Source organism: Callorhinchus milii, unplaced genomic scaffold (genome assembly GCF_018977255.1).
Source record: "Callorhinchus milii isolate IMCB2004 unplaced genomic scaffold, IMCB_Cmil_1.0 Scaffold28, whole genome shotgun sequence".
Lineage (NCBI taxonomy): Eukaryota > Metazoa > Chordata > Chondrichthyes > Chimaeriformes > Callorhinchidae > Callorhinchus > Callorhinchus milii.
Genome location: NW_024704769.1, coordinates 1,893,686 through 1,918,058, shown reverse-complemented (window position 1 = coordinate 1,918,058; position 24,373 = coordinate 1,893,686). Strand labels below are relative to the sequence as shown.

The window sequence follows — 24,373 nt, the reverse complement described above, 5'->3', positions numbered from 1 at the left end:
AATGCTAATCTCTCCAATCAACATATAAAGTGAAATTAGGAGGCAGTTTTTCACCCAAAGGGTAGTGGAAACTGGAACTCTCCCCCAAAGTCTGTGGATGCTGGATCCATTCACATTTTAAAGACGGGGGTAGATTTATATTTTAGGTCAGGGTATTAAAGGGATATGGGTCAAGGGCAGGTAACTGAACTTGAGTTACAGATCAGCCATCATCTTATAAAATGGTGGAACAGGCGTGAGGAGCTGAATAGCCTACTCTGGTTTTAAGGTTCTTTCTTCTTAAAAGTCAAACCCAAAACATGCATCTTTGTCTTTCATATACCGATTGACCGACCTGCTGTGGATTACTAACATTTATGTTTTTATTTCAGATTTCCAGCATTCACACTTTCTCTTTTCACAGGAAGAAAAAAAAGCTTGAAACATATTGTATGATACAGAAAACATGTCATATCTGATATTTGCAATCTGCTGTGATTGGGAAGGGGCGGAAGACTGAAAGGAAATATTGTGTGAGGTCCCTGTTGGCTTCAGTTTACTGTCCACCATCTGGTAAGTTCCATTTTCACCCACTTGTATTGACAGAATGTGCCTATATGCCATTCTTCTGTTTGGCAACTTCAACTGTCAACATGACAATTGGCCCAAATCATCATGGGGCATACTGCACCCAGTTGTTAATAGCCTTATTAATTGATTTAGACTTCCAACTAGAAGCAAGTTGGATGGCATTTTTTGGGAGGGTCAGCCGGGTGTCTGAAACACGTGAAAACCTATCACTGTTCTTAAGAGTATCCAAACCAAACTGAGAATTCCATGCATCCCACTTATGCATGGATATTTCAGAGATAAGATTAATGGAATGGAACGCGCACTCTCTCTATCCCTGGAGGGACGCATCCCGCTTATCAAATTCTGGAGAGTATTAGGCGCAGTTGGCAAGCGCAAAGGCTTGGGGACCCCAGAGTGTGGGTTGGGGTAACTGCTGGCGTCTAACCAGCTAAAACCACATAGCTTATCATTGATATCGCTGTCTGGCTAAGTTCTCCCGCTGCTTGCCCAGCTAGGAACCTACCCGTTTAGCGCTTTGGCTTGGGGGTACGGAGTTTGGCGCTTTGGCTTGGGGGTACGGGGTTTAGTGTGGGTGAGTATGCCAGCTGTAGAGTTTTGGATTAACTGAATTTTGTGGATAGTGAAGCTGGGTAGTATTTTTTTTTAGATGTCTCAATGATGTAGGAGGGGGCTGTATCAAATGCAAGGATTATTAATTATTAGAAATTGACTTGAGCTGCTAGGGGTGAGGGCTAATGTTTACGCAAATCACAGGCTCTGGCCAACTATCAATGGAAAACATCTGCACGAAACTCCAAAAGCACACAGCAAACTGCCCTATACAGAACCCTTTTGAATGATATTGCCTGAAACTTTTCCATCTCAACCGTTAAATACATGATAAAGCAACATTTACTGAAGTGGTTGAGGGAGCATGCATCAGGCATCTTTGACTTGGTTTTCAATGCCCCAGGATAATTTCTCCAAGTCTACATGTGTTCCTAACAACCATAACAATCAAATTGATGAGACATTTCCCTTTACAGTTTTCACAGCATTACAATACAGTAACTTCTTTTAATCCCCTCGAGTGAGCCTGACTACTTATACAACTCACTAAGGGACCATAGGGGCAAAATCCTACTACTGAAACAACAATAAGAAGAACAGAAGTCGCTGGGAACACTCAGCAGGTCAGGCAATATCTATAGAGAGAGGAAAGTGAGTTGACGTTTCAGGTCGATTGCTTTTCGTCAGAAGTGAACTCAGATCATCTCGTTTGCGAGTGCTCTAACCATTGCTCTACAGGACTCCGACAAGTAATATTTCGTTTACAAAAGGACAAGGCAAATACTTCAGCATTTTGATTCTGTCCAATCTTCATCTGTCTGCCTAAATGCATCTTTGCCATCTGCCAGACGCGCTTTTTTTTCCGTCTCATAACTGTGATCCAGAAAGCCTTGTGTTTAAAACATAACTAAATTCTGCCAAATGAAAGTGCTAACTCAAAGATTCATAAAGCTACACAGTCCAGCAGCCTAGCAGGAAAATATTGGAATCACAACTAGAAAATCGCAAGTATGATTTTCAAAAGCTGTGGTTGAAGCAGAAAGCAGAAATGCATTTAAGAAATCATAAGTATTATATGAGAGGGATGGGAGTAGAGTATGTGACACCCTAAAAGATTAGGGAGTCCTGTAGCATTTTGGTTAGAGCACTCAACTCGCAAGGGAGAGGACCTGAGTTCGATTCCCGTGCAGCTCAAAACCTTAGGTAAGTTTCCTTACTCCATGCCTCCATAGGCTGCAAATGCCCGTGTACTCTCCCACACCAGGCTCCGCGACCCTATCAGTCCCATCCTCGCCCAACTCCATTGGCTTCCCATCACACAGAAGATACAGTTCAAGATCAATGGTCTTCACTTTCAAAGCCCTCCAGTGCCTTGGGACATCCTCTCGATGTGAAAGGCTCTACGCAAATTAATTTTGTTGTTGTTTGCCTAGCAGTGAGTAGGAACCCGGTTGTTAGGTGATTGGCGGATTGCTTTTCCGGGGTAATAACCCTACCAAAAAAAAAAATAATTTAGGTCACTCAATCCACAACTGTTTGAGGACACTGCTGTGCGCAATTTGGCTGCCACACTTCACCCACAAAAATATACAGTCAATTCACTTTACAATACATTCTGTAAAGTGCTTTGAGACATCTGAACAAAAACCACAACAACAAATTACATTTGTATAGCGCCTTTCATGTCATGAGAATATCCCACAATGTGATAAGCTACTTCAAACAATTATTATTATTAATCTTAACTGTGAAGAACCCTTTGTGACTACATTTGTGGAAAGAACTGACAAGAACCTACAAGAATCTCTGAGCAGCATCACGGGTTAAAAAATTATACAAATGGCTATTATATTTCTGTTAGCATGCGGTTTATGGGATAATAATCCCTTTGAAGCAATGTTTGAATTAAACGCGCATACAAACATGTGTTCGACATAACGACAAATTTCCAGCAGCTCAATGTGCATTAAAAAAAAATGAAAGCTGCCAATAACATTTGGTTTGAAAGAGCTGGACCTCTGCAGATAAACTAAATTCACTAATTATTTTGTAAATGAAGATTTATTCAAAGCTTATCATCCATTACACAATCAACAGCAGCAACCACTATTCAGAATGTAATTGCCCTGCAATGTAATTTAGCAGACTTTCTGCTCCCAGGTGATAACTGTCGGTGTGCACGTCACCAGGAGCTCCACTCCTACACATTAAATATTTGTTTAATGAGGGAATTCCTGTCAAAATGCAGACTCAGATAATGCCGCTCAGCAAATACGTCAAATATCAGACTTCTCATGAATTTGCCAAAGCCAGTAATAGAACCAATATATCAAATCAACCTTAACCTCAACTTGATTTTCTACCCAGCTTTTAACTCCCAAGTTACTTTTTTGCATATCTTAAGTCTATATGGGGAGTCCTGTAGCATAGTGGTTATAGCACTCGCTCTATCTGAGTCTGCATCCTCGCTTTTACAGGAGCTGGGTTTGATTCCCAGGCAAGTTTCTTTCCTCCACATGCTTCAGTTTAGTAATTCTGAGAATATGACCCTTGAGGACCTGTTCTTTAATAACAACGATAATAATACTTGCATTTGAAAAAGCGCCTCCTTATCACGTCATTGAGACTTCTCAAAATATATTGTAAAGTGGATTGACTGTGTATTTTGTGGGTGCAACGCAGCAGCCAATTGCACACAGCAACTCAATAGACATTCAATCCATTACACAATTTCTCAAAATGTCTCTGCAGAACCTTCATTCTACCGCTGCCTATAGTCGTGGTTCCCACATGAACCATCTAAATAATTATTTCTATTTCCAATAAATATTATTGAAATATTTTCAGATCACCCAGCAATCGTCTTTCTGGACGTGAGTGTATAATAATAATCCTTGCATTTGATATAGTGCCTTATCACATCGTTGATAACGAATATACTGCAAAGTGAATTAACTGTATATTTTGTGGGCGAAATGCGGCAGGCAATTGCGCTCAGCAGTGTCCCACAAAAAGTTACGCACCGAGTGACCAATTTTTTTTTTAATTTCAAGGAATTATTACCCAAAGAAAGCGATCAGCCACTCGACTAACAACCGGGTTCCTACTTACTGCTTGGTAAACAGCAATGTGGAGTGAGGAAATTTGCCTAAGGTTTCGCCCTATCCAGGGAATCAAATCTGGGTCCTCTCGCTTGTGATGTATAGGGTCCTGATGAGACCACACCTAGAATACTGTGTGCAGTTTTGGTCTCCTTATTTAAGGAAGGATGTACTTGCCTTGGAGCGGTTGCAGCGTAGATTTTTACTCGGTTAGTGCCAGGGATGAAGGGGATGAGTTACAAGGATAGGCTGACCAATTTGGGCCTATATTCTCTAGAATATAGAAGAATTAGAGGGGATCTTATAGAAACCTATGAGATCATCAAAGGCCATGATAGAGTAGAGAGTGAGAGATTGTTTCCCCCGGTTGGAGAAACTAAAACCGGAGGTCACAACCTTAAAATCAGAGGCCAGCCCTTTCGCACTGAGTTGAGGAAGAACTTCTTCAAAGGGCGGTGAATGTTTGGAACTCACTACCCCAAAGGGCTGTTGACGCTCAGTCCTTGAACATATTCAAGACTGAGATAGATAGATTTCTTACTGCAAAAGGGATTAAGGGATAATGGGGATAAGGCAGGGTCAGGTTATTAGCTGGAGTTAGATTAGAAGATCAGCCATGATTGAATGGCGGGGCAGGCTCAAAGGGCCGAATGGCCTAGTCCTGCTCCTACTTGTTATGAGAATGCTCTAACCACTGAGCTACAGACTCCACATGTGAGAGGCGCGCGATGAGGGCTGGCTCTAAACTCTTTTGCATTTGAATGCCGAGTTAAATTGGATATCAAAAGAAGGGATAATCATTAAAGTGTCTGTGTCATTTTATCCTGATAAATAATGTTCATTTACAACTCTTTAAAGTAATATGTAACTCCTACTTCTTCATTATTCAGCTGAAAATACCCATGAGGTGTTAGTTGCATGGCACACAGCAGGCAGAATACCACGGGAATATAATTCTCTTTAACATTCATCCAGTGTTATCAATCTGAAAACAGTATGTGGCGACTGATTGATTTATTATGGGAATCTTTAATGTAAACAGCCCCACTTCAACTGCCGTTCTTGAGATCTCCATAGGAGTGCTCAACAACAACTTGCCTTTCTTTATAACGCCCTTTATGTGAGGAGTCTTGAAGTGCTTAAATTCCTGCTCATTCCTTAAGGTCACCAAGGTTCCGCACTGCCTCCATGATGTGAGGTGTGCATCTTTATAGATTGATACTGTCAGCACCTGAAGTGAGAAGGCGCTGACGGGAGCCAAGCAAAAGAGTCTCCGTCTTGTCAACTTTGAGATGAGTTTCCAACATGAAAGGCATTATATACATGTAAATTGTATTGGGTTTTGGATTGTACTGTATGAAAATTGGTTGTCAAGGGCCAACACTTAAGGAGACCAGAATGTGCGTTAGTTCAGCGAGAGTTTAAACAATTAAAAGTGCATTGCTAGCCACTGAGAGCAAGTTCTGGGAAGCTGCCAGCTGCTTGTCCAGATTCCTACACATGAGGGGTTTGGCTTGCAGGGTTAACAAGAAGAAAGTGAGTGAGAAGAAACTCTGCTCCCAGTTGGAGCTCTGCCCTGTCAAACTTTGCAGGTAAGCAAGGCTGGCTGGCTTGTTATCAGCTTGTGCTCTAAAAAATACTGTGGACCTACCCGGTCTCAGGAGCGAATTCAGCTCCAGGGAGACTGACTCACCGCTTTACATTCCCCCACCCCCTGCGAGGAGGAATATTGAGCAGGGCACAAAAAGTTCTTGTTTAAAATAGATTTTAAAATCCATCCATATCACTTGAAAAGGATGACAGATACTAGGTTTAAACAAAGGCACTATAAACAACCGAGCACGAAGAGTATTATACTGGAACGTCAGTCAAGTTTACGAGCTTAAGTCCCAGTGTGGAATTCCTAGTGTGCGTGTCAAACTTTCTAACCCGGTCGAGAGTTCAATTCACTCATACAAACTGACACAAAACCTGCATGCAAGTCCTGACCCTCGAGACTTCGCAAAATCTTGAAGGATATGTTGTACTTAAATTTAATTAAAAGTGTTGCAAAACACGATTGCTTAATAATTACTAAATTTGTCATTAAATTTTTTCATGCAATCAAGGATTATCTGAAACACCATTGCCTGTGAGATGTACTTTGGCAAGATGTCTGATCTGATTGGTTCAAAACAAGTTGCCAAACCCACACAAGTGAACTCAAACTGATGGTCCAATTAAGTAAGATCTCCTTCAAATTTTCTTTTAAATATATTCTTGCATTTGATATAGTGCCTTATCACAGCGTCAAGCCGTCTCAAAGCGCTTCATAGAATAGTGTAAAGTGAATTGACTGTGCAGTTATTTTGTGGGCGTAATACAATGACAACAACAACAAAATTACATTTGTATAGTGCCTTTCACAATGGGAGGACGTCCCAAGGCGCTAGACAATCCGTGTTTCGGACCCGAGCTGGGGGTCAGGATCTGGGAAGGGGGAGGGCAGGGGGGGGAAAGAGGGTGAATTGAAGGCACGGTCAAAGAGGAGAGTCTTGAGACGGATCTTGAAGGAGGCAAGGGAGGGGGCGAGGCAGCCAGACTGCGGGGGCACAGTGGCTGAAGGCATGCCCGCTAATCCTGGGGGGGGGCGAGGCAGGGATCATGAAGCAGGCTGGAGTCTGCTGAGCGGAGGGAACGGACAGGTTGGTAGGGGGTTAGGATGTCGCAGAGGTAGAGGGAAGAAAGGCAATAGAGGGCTTTGAAAGTGAGGACTAGGATCTTGAACTGTATCCTCTGTGTGATAGGAAGCCAGTGGAGTCAGGCGAGGATGGGCTGATAAGGTCACGGGCTGCAGAGTTCTGGATGATCTGCAGTTTATGGAGGGAGGAGTTGGGGAGGCCAACAAGCTTGTTGTTTTGTATGAGGGTCTCGGCAACCTGCAGTGTGAGTCAGTGGCAGAGCCGGGCAATGTTGTGGAGGTGATGGAATGCAGAGCAGGTCATGGCACGGACGTGGGGTAATAGTTGAGGGTCAAAGATGTCAAGGTTCTGGACTGGCTCAGGGAGGTGGAGTGTGTATCCTTGGATGGTGATACTGTCAGTGCCTGAGGTGTGGAGGCATTGACGGGAGCCATTCAGGTTGACATTCAAATTGGGCATAGCAGTATCCCACAAACAGTTGTGGATTGAGTAACCAATAATTTTTTGAAGGCTTATTACCCCCAGAAAGCAATCCTCCAATCAACCAACAACCGAGTTTCTACTACTGCTGGGTAAACCAAGGCACGTGGAGTAAGGAAACTTGCCTAAGGTTTTGCCACACCTAGGAATCAAACCCGGTCCTCTCGCTTTCGAGAAGGGTGCTGTAACAATTACGCTACAGGACTCCACTTAAGATGTTAAGAGACATGCTTCCTGAGTATATTTATTAACCTTAATTAGAGACAGAATTAATTTGATTTTGAGGCAAACATCGTAATTTATATTTCAGAGTTAAATTACTTTTGCTAAATGAACTGATCCCAAGCCAACACGAACCCATTCATAGGGACCCGCACAGATAACTCTATTTTGTGACAGCAATGAAAGATGAGGAATTGTTAAATATGTAATATTTACTCGTAGATAATATTATAAAATCCTACTGGAGTGTGACAGTTGAAGAAAGCATTCGCACTCCACATTTTACGGGGGATCCCCCTTTGCTTCAAAAAGGTGGTGCTGGTGAAATGCCTGGGAGATCCTGTGTGGGATCTCATTAGATGACAAGGCTCATCCATGCTTAAAGCAAGTAGCTCAGCACACATGCAGAAATAAGCAATCAATGCCTGAGTAAGCAAGGTATGTGGGGGCTGCAGAATTCCTCCTCATGAGAGGGAGGGATGATGGGCTTTGCTAACTCATCACAAGCTTTGAAGCCAGTAATAGGCAGCTAGGTCAAAATTAAACATTTCCACCCCCAGATATTTCCAATTATCAAACAATACAAAGCACCTCCTGAGAAAAGATGATTACTAATCTTTGCTTTCCACTTATTATAAAAGACATAAGTAAACCATCGGAAAATATAAGGCACTTATTAAATTGGAGGCATTAAGTTTTCAAATCGCTTACTTATTCAAAGTTTTCAGAAAGCTTTTCTCAAATTGTTTAGCACCTCTGGAGCCACAATATAAAAGTGCCATCAGTGTGTTAAAGGGGCACCAGATTTAATAATAATCCTTTCATTTGATATGACGCCTTATCATGTCTTTGAGACTTCTCAAAAGCACTTCACAAAATATACCGTAAAGTGAATTGACTATATTTTGTGGGCGATACATCAAATGCAAGGATTATTATTATAATTAATTTGTGTGTTGGGAGCTGTAAATCGTGGTGAATGTTGACAACTCAATTCTTTCCATTCATTTTGTAAACATACGTGGAAGCTAAGAGTCAAGAGAATTTGACAATTAAGTGAAAGTGTGATATAACTGAAAAGAACAACCTCTATTCTCAGTGATCTCATCATTTATATTTCTCCAAATAATAGTACAAGAAATTGTGTGGAATTTAGTGGAGTCGCGGTGACAGCTTTTGCCACCTGTGATTTCATTGTGACAACACTTCAAAGTGCAATTTCCAGATGACTGTTGATCCAGTCAGAGATCTGATTTGATTACACTGGAAGCCTGTGTATCCTGGGAAACATTGGCAGCTCAGATAGGTTGCCTACTTTTCTCTTTTTAAAAAATGCAACCAGTCACAATAAGCTTGTGATCAATGTTCGCAGCTCTGCATAATGGACCACAAGGCATAAGAATATAAAATATCTGCACGTATAAATGATCAAAGACTAAACAGCCAGCCTTACAGAAGAGATAGCTTGGCTTTTAAAACGAGGCATACATTGAAACAATGGTGCAAAAAATTGTAACCTGTGTTAATTAGCATCAGTGTTAATTATCACAATATTGAAGGATCCAGCCAACACTGTCAGTTGATAACTAATGACATTCACATAGATTTACATAGACCATACAGCAAAGAAACTGGCCATTTGGTCCAACCAGTCCGTGCCGATGTTTATACACCACACGAGTCTCCACCCACATACTCCCTCCCAAATCTTTCTACTCCCTTTTCTCTCATGTGTCTATCTAGCTTCTTCTTAATGATTTACAATATATATTCTGTGAAGCGCTTTGAGACGTCAAAACGACGTGATAAGGCGCTATATCAAATGCAGGGGTTATTATTATTAAACTCATCTGTACTCACTTCAATCACCACTTCCACATTCCACATTCTCACTAACCTCTCCATGAAGGATGTTCCTCCCTAAATTTTCTATTAGATCCCCTGGTTGCTAGCTTACACTTGTGTTCCGTAGGAACGGACTTCCCAACAAGTGGAATCAGTCCATTTAAGTTAACCATATGAAATCATTTTAGAATGTTTAACACCTCTATAAGGTCCCCTCTTCTTTAGCAAAAAAGGTCTAAGCTATCCAGTTTATCCTGATAGCAATAACCTGCTAACCTAATCCTAGAGAAGCTACACTGTACTCTTTCCATCACTATTATATCCTTCTTGAGTGTGAGACCAGAATTGGACAGTACTCTAAATGTGCGTTCTGAATGATAAAATAAGTTTCAAATTATTTTACTTTCTCCAAGCTCCTGTATCTGTGTGCCATCTATGAACAAACCTCCAAGGTTTCCTGCAGGGATAATCATCTCATTTATGCTCATATGAATTTAATTACTCTGCATATTAGGAAGCAGTGTGTTATAAACCAAGGTTTTGTACAAATTCAACATTACCTCCTCATTTCTATCCTCTATCAATAAATAAATCTGTCAATAAAGGGGGCAAACTCTAAACAAAAGCGAATAGCAAATTTATGCAACAGGCTCCTTCAGGGGACAATAGAAACAGAAAATGTTGATTCTTTCAAAAGCAAATTCGATAGATTTCTTTTAGGAAATAATATGTAGGGATACAGTACATAGTTTGGGACACGACATGTGCATGAGACTGCCAAGATGGTGGAGAGCGAACTGGATGACCTTAACCTTCTTTCATTTAGCAATTCTTGTGTTCTTAAAGCCCAATAATCCATTGCCCTTTTTATGACATTATCTACCTTTGTAGCTACTTTTAAAGTTTTATGGATCTGAATCCCCAAATCTCTTTGCTCCGCTACTCTTACCATCTAGGTTAGGTTATACACAGCTTCTCTTATTTTTTCTACCAAAGTGACTTACATTGACTGGTTCAATCCACGATTGTTTGAGAGACACTACTGTGCGCAATTGGCTGCCGCGTTTCGCCCACAAATATACAGTCAATTCACTTTACAGTCTATTCTATTAGGCACTTTGAGATGTCTAGAAGATATAAAAAGCGCTATATCGAATGCAAGGATTATTATTATTATTGAAGATTATGGGCCCGTCTTCAACTGTGCCTTCGGTCACGCTCCTATCCCTCCCCTCCCCACCACTCCTCAATCCCAACCACCGTCCAACCGACTGTCCAGCGCTTTGCAACATCCTCCTGATGTGATTTGCTATACAAATGTAATTTATTGTTGTTGTTCTCCAGGCAGTCACAATTAGAATTATACAGGTTGAATCAGAGGTCCTTACTCATAGATTAATTATTAATTGTATTCTTTTTTAAAAAGACAAAATTAGTACCGAGTGTGCAGTTATTACAGGAGAGATCTTTCATCGCATTCTTGAATGTTTTTGTCACCGAGTTGATACGTGTAAACATCTACATGGCATGCAGCATGTACATCTCATATAGATCTATGAATAAGTTTCATTACTTTACTTTCTCCAAGCCTTGATTCTATGCGCTACTATGAACAGACCTCCACGATTCAGGCAGGGACAATCATCTCATTTTGTTCATATGAATTCAGTTACTCTGTATATGAGGAAGCAGTACTGGGTTTGTTCCTTGTGCCACACTTTCAGCCACTACCCCCGAAACGCTGAAATACTCTCCCTCTATCCCCATTGCCCCCTCCTTCCTCTTCGACTGTGCCTACGGTCACCTCCCCCCCAGCTCGGCATCGTGTTCTGCCACTATCAAGCGCTCCAGGACTCTACCCAGTATTAGGGGTGCCATATAAATGCAGGTTGTGTTGTATTTGAACCATCTGCACAAAAAGTCCAGTTAACCAGTGTAAAAAGTTGCAATAGAAAGTAAACAGAAAGCTGTAATTAGGACAATATACAACTATTCCTTTCATATTTGAGGCAGTGCTCTTTGAAGAGTCCACCATGTATTTTTATATAGAACTGAAAATGTGTTTGAAAGCTGAGTAAATGAAATACATATCGATTTGACCTAGAAAGTAATCTGTTTTACTGACTGCCAGCAACACTGGCAATAAAGAAGAATCATGTAACATAGTTTTATGGATAATATGACCATATATCACAGGGGGTTACAAAACCACTCAAGTGATCTATCATTTCATACAGTAACTGCTTAGGTACAAGATTTTATAAATGTACTTTAAACTGTAACTTTTCTACTTTCTTTCCCAATTTTTTTTAGTTCAGCTAAGCAATATTCACAAATCAAGAAAAAAAATCGACCACAGACACACTTGCTATAGAATAGACTACCACATGAATAGTGGAAACTCAATCTACAAGATACTCTAAGATGATTGTTTGAATGAGAACAATCATGCTTTGAGCCACTATATCTACTAAAGTGGTTTAACCGTGAATTAGTGTCAGCTGGTTTGCAGAACGCAATACTTACTCAAAGTCAATTCATCATAACCTTTTATCGGGTAAGAGGGAGCTTTACACTTTCAAGGTCCGACATAGAATTTAACGCTTTAAAAACTGCCATGGTATTCATCCATATATAATCAAAGCTTTGTGTTTTTTGAATAAAAAGCTTGTGGTAAAAGCACAACAATAAAATCTTAAAAATGTTACTCTCAAATCAAAACATGGAGATCTACCGTGCAGAAGACCATTTGGCCCATCAAGACCACATCAGCTAGGACATCAATTCAGTATCCCTATGCCTTTCATATGCCTGTCTAATTTCCTCTGTTATATATATCATCCATGATATTTCACTCACACCCACACCAGTGATGCAATACACATTTACTCACGTTACTTAACACAGAGCGCTCACCAAAACAGAAATACAAATAATAATAATCCTTGCATTTGATATGGCGCTTTTCATGTCTGCTCGACGTCTCAAAGCGCTTCACAGAATAGACTGTAAAGTGAATTGACTGTATATATTTTGTGGCTGAATCATGGATACCAAGGTTTTGCAAGATAAAGTATCCTCATCTGCCTTTGTCATTGTGTTGGCGAGTTAATAATAATTCTTGTATTTGATATAGCGCTTTTCACGTCTTCTCGACTTCTCAAAGTGCTTCACAGAATAGACTGTAAAGTAATTGACCGTATATTTGTGGGCGAAACGCGGCAGCCAATTGCGCACAGCAGCGTCCCACAAACAGTTGCAGGTTGAAAATGACCAATTTATTATTGCTTTGTTTTGGAGGGATTATTATCAGGCGTGTGGAGTAAGAAAACTTGCCCAAGGTTTCGCCCTGCCTGGAATTGAACCCAGGTGTCTCGCTTGCAAGGCGAGTGCTCTAACCACTGAGCTGCAGGACTCGAGATGAGAAGGTACCAAATAGTCTACAGCAGTCTGATATTCGATTTATTTTTCTTTTGGAATAATGGAAAATTTGTGTGTGGAAAATGGCAAGATATAAGGTGGCATAATAATAAGCAATTCATGATATTGTGGGAAGAGTTATGTGGTGGGAGTGGTAAGAGACTGAATTTGAATACACTATCGTAAAACAGAAGATCTGAGCAGGGAAAAATAGAGAAACATAAAAATGAAAGGTCATTCTAGCGATGAAGCTGAACCTGTGGTATTTTAAGGAGAAGGGATAATATAATAATAATACTTGCATTTGATAAAGTGCCTTATCACATCGTTGAGAAGTCTCAAAACATTTCATGGAATGTACAGTAAAGTGAATATGTTTTGTGAGCAAAAACATGGCAACCAATTTTTGAAGGGATTGCCATCCCCAGAAGCTATCTGACAATCGATTAACATTCAACTGATTAATAGGATTAGTTATTAATCTGCTATTAATAATAATTAATCAATGAATCCCCAGTCAATTAATAGGATTAGGACACATCACTTTTAAGGCTTCTCAAATCAACCCATAAGCTCTGAAGTGGGAGAAAAAATTGCTGTGGGCAGAGAGAGAATACATACCAAAGATAGTTTTCAGAACAGGAATAGAGAATCCAGAGGATGTTCAGAAACAGGCCAACCTTTGAGCTTCTGTTTTTAACTTCATCTGAATTTCCTGACAACATATGGCCTTTTGGACTTTCCTCTATATTCTTTGTTTCATCTTACAATACAAATTACTTGGAAAATCATCAACTTTTAGTGTTTGAACATCAATTGGCTCCCCATTCCCCATTCCTCAGTTCAAGATCCTCTTCCACACCTTCAAATCCCTCCAGTCTTGCCCCACCCTACCTGTACAATCTCCTCAAACCATACCAACTCAGCTACTCCCTTCGCTCAGCAGAAACTGGCCAATTTCATGCGCCCACACTATCCATCCCAGCGTAGGTTGGGTTTCAGCCCATCTACCCTATTCTCTGGAACTCCTCCTTCCGATTTGTCCCCTTCCTCCCTTCCCTCTTCCTCTTTGACTGCACTTTTCATCATCTTTCCCCTTCCCATCCCCCTTGACTCCCACCAAGCTCAGATGCCAACACTACTTCAGTGAGCGAGTATTAAATGTATGGAGCATGCTCCCAAGAAGGAGAAAGTGTTGATTCTTTCAAGAATAAATTAGATAAATTTCTGTTACGAAATAATATCTCAGGATACAGTATATACTTTGGGACATGACATACAACTGCCAGAATGGTGGAAGGCAAATTGGTCTTCTTTCGACAAGCAGATTATAATAATAATCCGTATGTTCTTAAATCTGGATTGTCAAACGCCCTGACACATCCTCCGATGTGAAAGGCACTATATACATTTAATTTGTATTGTAAGATGGAACAAAGAGGAAAGTCAGAAAAGGAAAACTACTGTCCATAAGATTACCAATAAAGTAATTTATGCAGCTCTATAGAACATTAATACTTTTGTGCCCATGTGTGTCAAAAGCAATCAGATACTCCATAGGAGTATCACATGATGACATTTGTGGTAATGATCTCATTTACTCTTAATGTGAATCTCCTTCACCCACTCATGCCACCCACCTTAATTGTAACCATACATCAGTTACCATCCATCTTTAACCTCTTCCCCTCTCCTCCCACATTCCTCCTCCTCCCTCATTCACACCCAGCCAATACTTCCCTATCCCAAACTGACCCGTCCTGTTGACATTTCTTCTCTCTATTCTCTATTTCACCTCTTCCCCTAAATTTCATTTTTACTTGATCTCCACCTCCTGCTTCTTCCTTGACTGAGATTTTCAAAGCCAAACACCTCCTGTCAAAACAAAATGACATCCTCCTTCCTGGCATGTCTCATTCTAGCCTGAGATTTACTATACGCTGCTTTCCTCTTCTTCAGCCACAAGTACAGGATCAATTCCAAACCAACCTGGTCATAAAGCAAGATAAGCAGCCTCAACAAAAGGTATTTACATCCAGTCAATTGCTAAGAAATTTCTTCATCAAGTGGAAATAGAGTGTGGAATTAGAGGAGTGAGCCCCAAAGGAGGAGCTAATGCCAGAAATGGACACTCTGAGCCAAATATTTTCCATATTAATCAGCAAATCTGTAATTAATTGTGTTACAGAAAGACAAAAAGGCAAATAATCAACAATTGCAGAAGAAAATTAATAAATATGGCCATCAACAGCACTGGGTACAATGCATTTTAATATTATTCAAGGGAAAGATTATGGGGAATAACATAAGAATTACTAGGCAAAAGAAGACCAAGGTCCATCCAGTACACCTTCCACCATCCTGGTAGTGGCAAGACATGTTATGTCCCAAATTATACAAGAATAATACTTTGCATTCGAAGAGCTAAACTAATCCAGTAATGTACATTTCTAGAGACCAGACCAGAACATGACAAGACAATGATAATCTCTGCAATTGATCTCGCGCCTTAGCATGTCATCGAGAGTCCCAAAGCACTTCATAGGATATATTGTGTCTGTATTTTGTAGACAAACTCAACAATTAATTTGCACGTAGCACTGACCAATTAATTATAAACAGTGATTAATCTATTTAAATGGCGGATTGTTGGCTATAAATCCGGAGAAACTCCTATTTTTTTCAAATAGCACCATTGGAATCTTTGATTTGAACAGGCAGATAGGACCTTGGTTTTTAACGTCTCATTGGAAGGACAGCATCTTCAATACACAGTGTACAACTAACAAACAACAAAGTACATTTATATATCGGCTTTCACGTCGGGAGGAAATCCCAAGGCATTGGGACGTGTACCCGCAGAACTACAATGGAGTGTCAAATAAAGCACATAACAGTGCAATAAACACTAACAGAAGTACTGAACTATAAAGATTCTTTTAAATACTGTATCAAGGAAAAACTGAACTTTAATTCCACATCCCGCATATGTCGTAATGTGATCTTAAGAAGCTCTAAAGGGTTAATATAGATGCCATAAAACAGTCATTTATAGACTGAGAAGACAACTGCAGGGGTCTAAGAACCATTTCATTTAGAACAGCAGTCTAAAATATTTCAGATACAAGGAGAGTAATGGACTCCTGTGAGCGATTATAAAGTAGTAATCTAATCAAGCTATTCAGATAAAATCAAAAACTTTCAATGTGAAGTTGCAACAAACACCTGAACCAAGAGGTTAGATTGAAGTTTTCAAATACTACATAATCTCTACTGATCATGACATATTCTGCTTTCATTTCACACAACATTTTAATGCTGACAGTGTATTCCATATACAGTACTTGAAACAAAATCACATATCCACAAACATGAGATCAATACTGTGGCTTTATCAAGAAATCACCTTCAGTCAAATGATGGGAAATTGTATATATGTAGTATAAAGTATGGGCTGAAATTTGCAGAGTTTCATAACCAGTTTGCAATATTATCACATGAACACATTATGAAACACTTCTAACCGGTTCCCGCTCCTTAATTATCTCAAGGCTCAGTACTTGTCGTAGCACCCACAGTGCCCCCCCTCCCCCCCCCACACACACACACACCAACTTACCTGTATAACAATCAATGTTTTACCATCAGTTTTACTATCGGGAACATCTTTGAAACTTCTGGTGCCATGGCACCAGGCAGAATTTGACATGCCAAAGGCAGTATTTGAGTGCTGCTTCACAAGATACTGCCTGAAGTCAGACAGTATCCTCTTTTAGCTGCACTCAAATGTCAATCCTTTCCCGTTACTTATGTTCCTTTAGCTACACAGCCCAAGATTCTCCCACTGATGCTACTGTGTACTGTACTAATGTTTTCACAGATCTACCCACTCGTACCCACAAACCGCTCTCCTGGTATGTTGCAGCTTTTAGTCTAATACTGTTTAGACCCTCCATTTATTCTCCTTCCAAATATCATTGGTCACTCACTCCATGGCTATTTGTAAGACATTCCTGTGCACAATTGGCTCCCACATTCACCCACAAAATACAGTCAATTCCTGTTACAGTATATCCTGTGAAACGCTTTGAGACATGTAGAATATATATCAAGTGCAAGGATTATTATCATCATCATCAATCTGCATTTGTCAATATTAAATTACATTACACTTATACGCCAACTCTCAAATCTATCAAATCCTTCTGCATTTGGTCAACCAATTCTCTGGGTAATTTGCTAAATTTAGTATCATTAGCAAACTTAGTTTGATTCTGTAGACATTTCCAATTTTTTGTATGCAGTTTAAATAGTATTGGCCCTAACACAGATCTCTGAGGCCCCCTGCTAGTTACTTCCTTCCTTGTTGAAGCAGCTCTATGTACAATCACTCATTGCTCTCTATGAAATAGCCACTTATAAAGCTATTGCTGCATATTCCACCTCTCAACCTTATGGACCATTTCCAATGTAGCACTAAATCAATAGCTTTGCTAAAATCTAAATATGTAACATGCACTGAATTTCCACTTGTTCATACACAAAAAATCAAAACAGACTTGTCTTACATAATCTTACTATCAAGCCAACTTGAATCCCTCTTATAATTCAATATTTCTTCTAGTAAATACTTAGAAGGCTTCAGCCTAGCTCAGTTGGTGGTGCTCTCAACTTGGATTCAGAAGAATGTGGGTTAAAACCCTACGTCAGGACACTGAGCTCAGTTTGAAACTACTGGAGCAATGGAAGAATCTCTGCTGCATTATCGAAAGTCTCGCCCTTAAATAAGATGTTAAACCAAGATCCCGTCTATGCCTGTTCAGATGGACTTTAAAATCCCACTGCACTATTCGAGAATATAAGGGATTTGCTCCCTGTATCCTGACTAACAATCTCCCAGTTAAATAAAATGCTACACTTAGTGTGGTGTAAGCTTAAATGTAAGTGTAATAATTACACGTACATTTTGCATAGATAATGCCCCACAAACAGTAATTTATGGTTGTTTGTGGGGTATCACTTACGCAAAATGGTTGCCATGTTGCCCCACGTAGCCAAACTTTATAGAAAACTCTGTGAAACACTTTGAGATGTTTTGACATGATCAAGCACCATGCAAATGATTATTATTATTATAGACATAAACAACATAAAACTCTCAACTTCAATTCATATACAAGTTCCGAGAAAGAAATACTGATCGGTTTAAAAAACAATAGCACCACTCTGTGGTGCAATAAAGGCAAGACTTAATGTCAATGCTACCAAGTTCCTTCAGACTCATAATTTGCCATTTAAAAACGTTTTTTATTTCAAGGATATGTTTAGCAAAATGTTGGTGTAGTGAAAGTTAATGTGGTCAGGTAAAAATACTTGGATAACTAACAGTCTTCAAAAAACAGAAAGTTTATTCTGAGGTCCCATTTGCCTGTTCAGGTGAATGTTGTGGATCTCATGGCACTATTTTGAAAAGAGAAGGAAGTTTCCTGATTGACCAACAATCAAGAAACTAATTAAAATGTGTCATTCACTTAATGGCTGTGTGTAGGACATTGCTATGCACAAATAGGCTGCCACTTTTGCCTATAAATTGGGATGCCACCTATCATGATTCATAAATCAGGAGTGTTCGGTTCACTTAATAATAATGCTTTATTAATGTAAATACGTTTGGTGTGCAGTAACTTCCCTCATTTCAATATTTGTTTATTTTAATTTTTGTGATCTGTAATGATTTGTATTCTCATCCTTAACAATCCTGCTATTACTTTTTAAATGTTTCTAGGAATCAAGTAAGTTACTCCCATGTCTATAATTAAAAAAACTTTGATCAATAACTAATCTTTACGGTAACAGTGAAAATTATACATATGGGGATGAAAAACTTTTTCCAGTAAATTCCTCTATACACAAGCAGAGCAAAATGGAGTAACATATTCGCTGCTTCACTGGAGGACTTGGTAACTTTCAAGCACCTGGCACTCAAATCCATAATATTACACAGGAATGTCTTCAATACCGCTTGATTGTTCAAAGAGTGGAACAGATACAAAGGAACTCAATTATAATATAGGCTTGCTGAGCACCCACAGTATCTGGAAGTAAAGGTATTCATGGCGTCCAGTAAGCGGGATCTCCTTGAAGCTGAACTGGCACCAAGGTGACATGCTTGGCAATGGAATATCGGAATTGAGCCAGCCCTCTGTGGGGGTCTCAGTAGTCCAGTTCCTGAGCCAGGCGGTTCTGCAGTACTCCAGGGTACTGCTGATGGCAGCCTAGCTTGGCTTATCGGCAGGACCTGGAAAGGCAGATCAGTCACTGTGTGCAGGGACTCATCCTACTTAGCTCCTGTTAACCCTGCAAGCCAAAGCCCTAACGGGTAGAGTAATCCTTGATGAACATCAATGTCAATGGAAAGCTATGCGTTTTTAGCTTGTTAGACTCCACCAGTTTCCCCAACAAACCCTCTAGGGTTTCCAGCCTTGGCTCTTGCCAACCTGCATCTAATACTTTCTGGAATTAGGTAAGCAGGACACGTTCCTCCAGGGAGAATGCATTCTATTCCAACAATCTATCTCTGGGATTTTCAAGTGTAGGTAGGATGCATGAAAATGACAACTTGGTTTGGAGACTCATAGCGATGGGATTCCGCATGTGTCAGACACCCGGCTGGCCAAAAAAAAAAGGCACCCGACACGGACAAGTCAGTTTCCTGTGCTATAAAACAGCGATTAGGTTACCATTGACATCACTTCCTTTGCATTGTGTAAAGGCGTTCTACACTAAGGAAGACTCCGAATATGAAACTGTCTTACACATTAATTGACGTGCCGTCTTTATATACCTGGTCAACTTGAAAAGATTTAACAGAAGGCGGTCCCCAATCTCGGCTCAGCTTTCTTTGGTATTCAAGACACCTCAAGATGATACTACATGCTACATTGCCCAACTCTGGATAGATTATTTCAAGATCACCACTGAAAAGAAAAGTATATTTTGCATTAATATGGTTATAAAGAAGGTAGAATTTCTAAATAAATCTGTAAGTTTTAATTTAATGAAGTGGAACAAGAGAATTTTTAAAAAAACTGATTGTAAACAGATTCCAGTGGCGTTTTGCTTATTGATCAATTAATAAAAAGGAGAATTTATATCGCATTAGGCATACAGTAAAAGACAGGCCCATTGCAGAACAAGCTTGCACTTGATTTATATTAATCGTTGCGTTTGATATCGTACCTTATCACTGAGAAAATAAACTCAGAGCAATAAATACTTTTGGATGCACTAAAACAGTGAAATAGGAGGACATAGGTTTAGGGTCACAATATACAAACATGTAAAAATGTGAAAAATTGCAATTTCAGGGACATCAGGAAGGCTTTCTTTATCCAGAGGGTAATTCAGACGAACAGATCGAGAGCAGGATTACTATTGTAACATCAGTAGAATAAAACTAACCCGTTTCACAACAGTCTAAGAACAGCTCATGATCCTTATTATTGTGAACTATTCAACCCTTGGTGACTTACACTTTACAATAATAGGAAGAGCTGACATTAAAGGATCAAAGGAAGGGTGTTGAGGCAAGGACATTGGACTCATTTAAAAAAAAGCTTGATGCTGCAATGCAAGGGTGTGCTTGAGGGATGAGATCAGACAGACTGACCAAAGGGTCTTGCAATGCAAGGGTATGCTTGAGGGATGAGATCAGACAGACCGAAGGGTCTTCTTCATTAAAGTAATCCTGTGATTTGTGAAGGGCCAGGCTGTCATCAGCAGTGCCTTGGAGTAACTGTAAAATCACCTGTACAAAGGGCATCTAGGACACCCAGTGGTACAAAATAGCTACTGCAGAAATTCTGCCACAAATTCATATTTGTTGCCTATTGAAAGCATATATACCAAATCTTTTTGCCACAATGCCTTTCATTCAAACTCTGATTACAGATGAGTTCCACATCTGTTCCCCAGACACTGTGCAAGAGCCGTACTGAGGCAAATTGTACATCACCTGCCCTCAAAAGAACAGAAATCCAAAGCACGAGTTAAGATAACAAGCATTTGTTTATTGATGACTTTACACTTTTTTACACTTTTTTACACTTGAGGAAAATTAGGAAAGGATAGCCCATGGCTGACCGGCGGGTTAGGGTTTCGGCTTCCAGGATAAACAGACTACCACTCAAGATACTCTACTTTTAGTTCGAAACTCTGTCTGTCCAGGGCCTTGGGATGTCCTCCCAACATGAAAGGCGCTATACAAATGTAATTTTGTTGTTCTTGCTAACAGTCACTTTCTGTTCCTTTAACTGTGTTTGTAGAAATGTCAAAAATAAATTCATTCTTCGGGCTGTCAAAGGACATGAATAAAAAAAAAAGAAACTAAAGAAGGATACCAAAGCCAAAAAAATTATGAAGTGGACTTTAAAGAGGTTGAATTGGAATATACCAAAACTTAATTTAATAATCCATAATAATCCTTGAATTTGATACACCTTATTACGTTATTGAGAAGTATTGTTAAGTGAATTGACTGGGTATTTTGCTGTACAGTGGATCTCGACTTTAAAACAAAAATCTTTCTATTGTGAAAACTTTATCTGAGAAACACGATAATCCATATCTAATCCATATCATCATTAAAGAACAGGGCGATAAAAGCAAGTACATTTCAACAATAAATTCTAAATATAGCACAATGCAGTTTTTAAAAATCAAAATGACTCTAGCTTTGACTATATTACTTGCCTGCAAATATTGCTGTCTTGGCCAGTGATGTTCTGAACAATACAGATGGAGTCCTCAACATCTGTTTTCTGATAGGCAAGGCAGCCCAATCCAGCCAAAAATAGAAATGAGAGCCAATTCATTCCAGACAGCAGGAAAGATGAAGCATCAGATCCACCCTGTAAGTATTCCTTGGAATATTATGTCCAAATATATTCACCAATTTCATAATAGAATACAAAAATGTTGGCCTTATGCTTCCTAGGTTTTGCTGGGAGATGAGATAGTAGAGTGAGGATAGGGGGCAAAGAATGTGGACAAAGAGGAAGGATGAGAGAGGTTAGCATGAGGATCTTAAACTCGATCTACTGGGATATGGGGAGCGTGTCAAGTGCTTAGCAAATGTGTATTTTGTGGCTGGACATGGAGACAATTTGTGCACAGCAATGTCCCACAAACAACTTTGAAGTGAATAACCAATTTTATCTGGAGGTGGTTGGCCAGGACACTGGAAGAAACCTTCTTCTCTTTCAAATAGTGTCACAATTATCTTTAATATCCAACTGAACATGCAGACTGGATTTTTGTTTAATGTCTCATCCAAAGGACGGCATCTCTGACAGTGCAATGTTCTTCGGGGCTATATTGAAGTGTCAGCCTAGACTATGAGCTTAAATTTCTAAAGCAACAATCTTCTGACTCAAAAGTGTGATTATTACCAACTGAGCCAGTGTATTAGAATACTTCTAATACACATAACTAATTTCACTGAGTTATTCAACAAAATCTAATGTTTAGAGAAACGTTACGAGCTTCCCTTAAGTTAATTTATTAGGCACAATATTCTCCCAATGGTGCACAAGGTTGTTTAACTTTGCTATCCTGATCAAGTTCAGTAGTTTGTTATCATTGTTTTCCTAATATGTTACTAGTTGAAAAATTGCAGGTTGTAGAGTGTTGTGTCAGGTATAGATTTCCCCCAAAGAAAAATAAATAACCCACCTTGGACCTTTATTTCTTCTTCATTTCTTGGCCCTGACCTGTCTCAACGTGAAATTTGTTTGTACGCTGCTTTACACAGAAAGGGAGATTCCAGATGCTGAACCTTCTGCAACAATAAAGCACAGAATTAGAATGGTGTTTGTTATATACTGCATATCGGTTTACTTTTATTAAAAAATAGAAGCATACAGCAATTCACCATGTTTTCAGAGACATAATAATAATAATAATTCTTGCATTTGATATAGCGCTTTTCACGTCGGGAGGACGTCCCAAAGCGCTTCACAGAACACACTGTAAAGTGAATTGACTGTATATTTGTGGGCGAACGCAGCGGCCAATTGCGCACAGCAATGTCCCCACAAACAGCCGTAGATTGAAAATGACCGATTTATTATTGTTTTTGGGGTTTTGGAGGGATTATTATTAGGCTCTGTGTGGAGTACGGAAACTTGCCCAAGGTTTCGCCCTCTGCCTGGAATTGAACTCAGGTCTCTCACTCGCAAAGCGAGTGCTCTAACCACTGAGCTACAGGACTCCACATGTCCTGAAATGAAGCTGGCCAAAGGTCGGTTGGGTAAACACAATCCATAATCACTGTGCCCCCCCCCTGAATAATGGTAACTAAAGCGTTCACTGGCAACCGAAGACAATCATATTTATTACTGCCAAGCGTCACAATAATAATAAATATTTTTCGAGCACCACCAACAAACATTAGCTCGACTCAATTGGGGCATTCTCGGTCTTGGCAGGTTGGGGGCTCAAGCCCCACGTTCGCGACTCGAGCTCCTCGATCCACTCCTCATCGGTCTCCCCGGACCAAAGCCGCCACCATCACTCAACAACGACGACGACGACGACGACGTCGACGACGACGACAACGGCAGCAAAATTACGCGAGGACGTCCCAAGGCGCCGGACAACTCCATCCCCATCGCTCCAGTCCTTTTGCCAGAGGCGGGCTCCACGACCCCCCCCACCCCCCGGATTTTCCAGGGGGTTAAAAATAACGCGTTCACTTCAACCCACGGCTGTTCGCGCGGGGGGGGTGGGGGTGGACGCCGCGGGGGGGGGGGGGGGGGCGCGCGCGTTCCCCGCCATAAACACGCGGTCACCGCACTTGGCCGCACATCCCGGGCGCAGCGCTTCGAGACGTCTCGAAGGCGTGGTGTCAAATGCAAGGCTTATTATTATTATAAATAAGTCACTCCATTCAGGGCTGGTTGTGGGCCATTTGTAGTGTGGGGGGTGTGTGTGTGTGGGGGGGGGGGGGGGGTTTAATGGCCTGAATAAAGCTTGACAGGAAAACTCTGGGGAGCGCTTTGGAGCCCCAGGGATGAGGCGCGCCGACCAACCGCCAAGACGACGGTCGATTCTTCACCGGGTTAAACACGTCAGAGGCGAAGGAATGAAGCTCTCTCTGGAACGGGCAGGGAAAAATAATAGGAGTTCTCCTCATAGAATTACCGGGGGAGGAGGAAGAGAGGAGGAGGAGGGGGAAGGGATTCGCTTACCTGTCGAGTGGCTCTGAGGTGAGGGAAAGCCGACGGCGGCGGCCGCTTCGGGCCAACGACTTTTTTTTGAAAAAAAACGGTCGCTGCCCAAGGGCTGGTCCCGCCCACCGACCCCGCCTCCGGCCCCGCCCATCGCCCCGCCCCTCGCTCACACGATTGGAGGAGCCTGAGGGCACGTGTCGCCAGCCCCGTCTCTGATTGGTCGCTGGCCCCCTGTCAGTCACCGCCGGGGGTGGGAAGGGGGGGGACCAGT

At 40.7% G+C, this 24,373-nt stretch overlaps 1 protein-coding gene across 2 annotated transcripts in view; it reads right to left on the bottom strand.

Annotated features, from left to right (window-relative positions):
* LOC103190309 (phosphatidylethanolamine-binding protein 4) overlaps positions 1-24,177 on the bottom strand; it is a 110,843-nt gene extending 86,666 nt beyond the window's left edge. Inside the window, exons 1-4 of one of the 2 annotated variants that reach the window (XM_042344557.1) lie at positions 24,121-24,177; positions 22,604-22,709; positions 21,623-21,780; positions 19,716-19,848 (exon numbers count right to left, since the gene is read on the bottom strand). In XM_042344557.1, the coding sequence (XP_042200491.1) occupies positions 19,716-19,848; positions 21,623-21,744 (255 nt within the window). In that variant the 5' untranslated portion in view covers positions 21,745-21,780; positions 22,604-22,709; positions 24,121-24,177. The remainder of the gene's footprint in view (positions 1-19,715; positions 19,849-21,622; positions 21,781-22,603; positions 22,710-24,120) is intronic. The other variant, XM_042344558.1, reaches the window with a different exon arrangement.
* Positions 24,178-24,373: the final 196 nt, after the last annotated feature.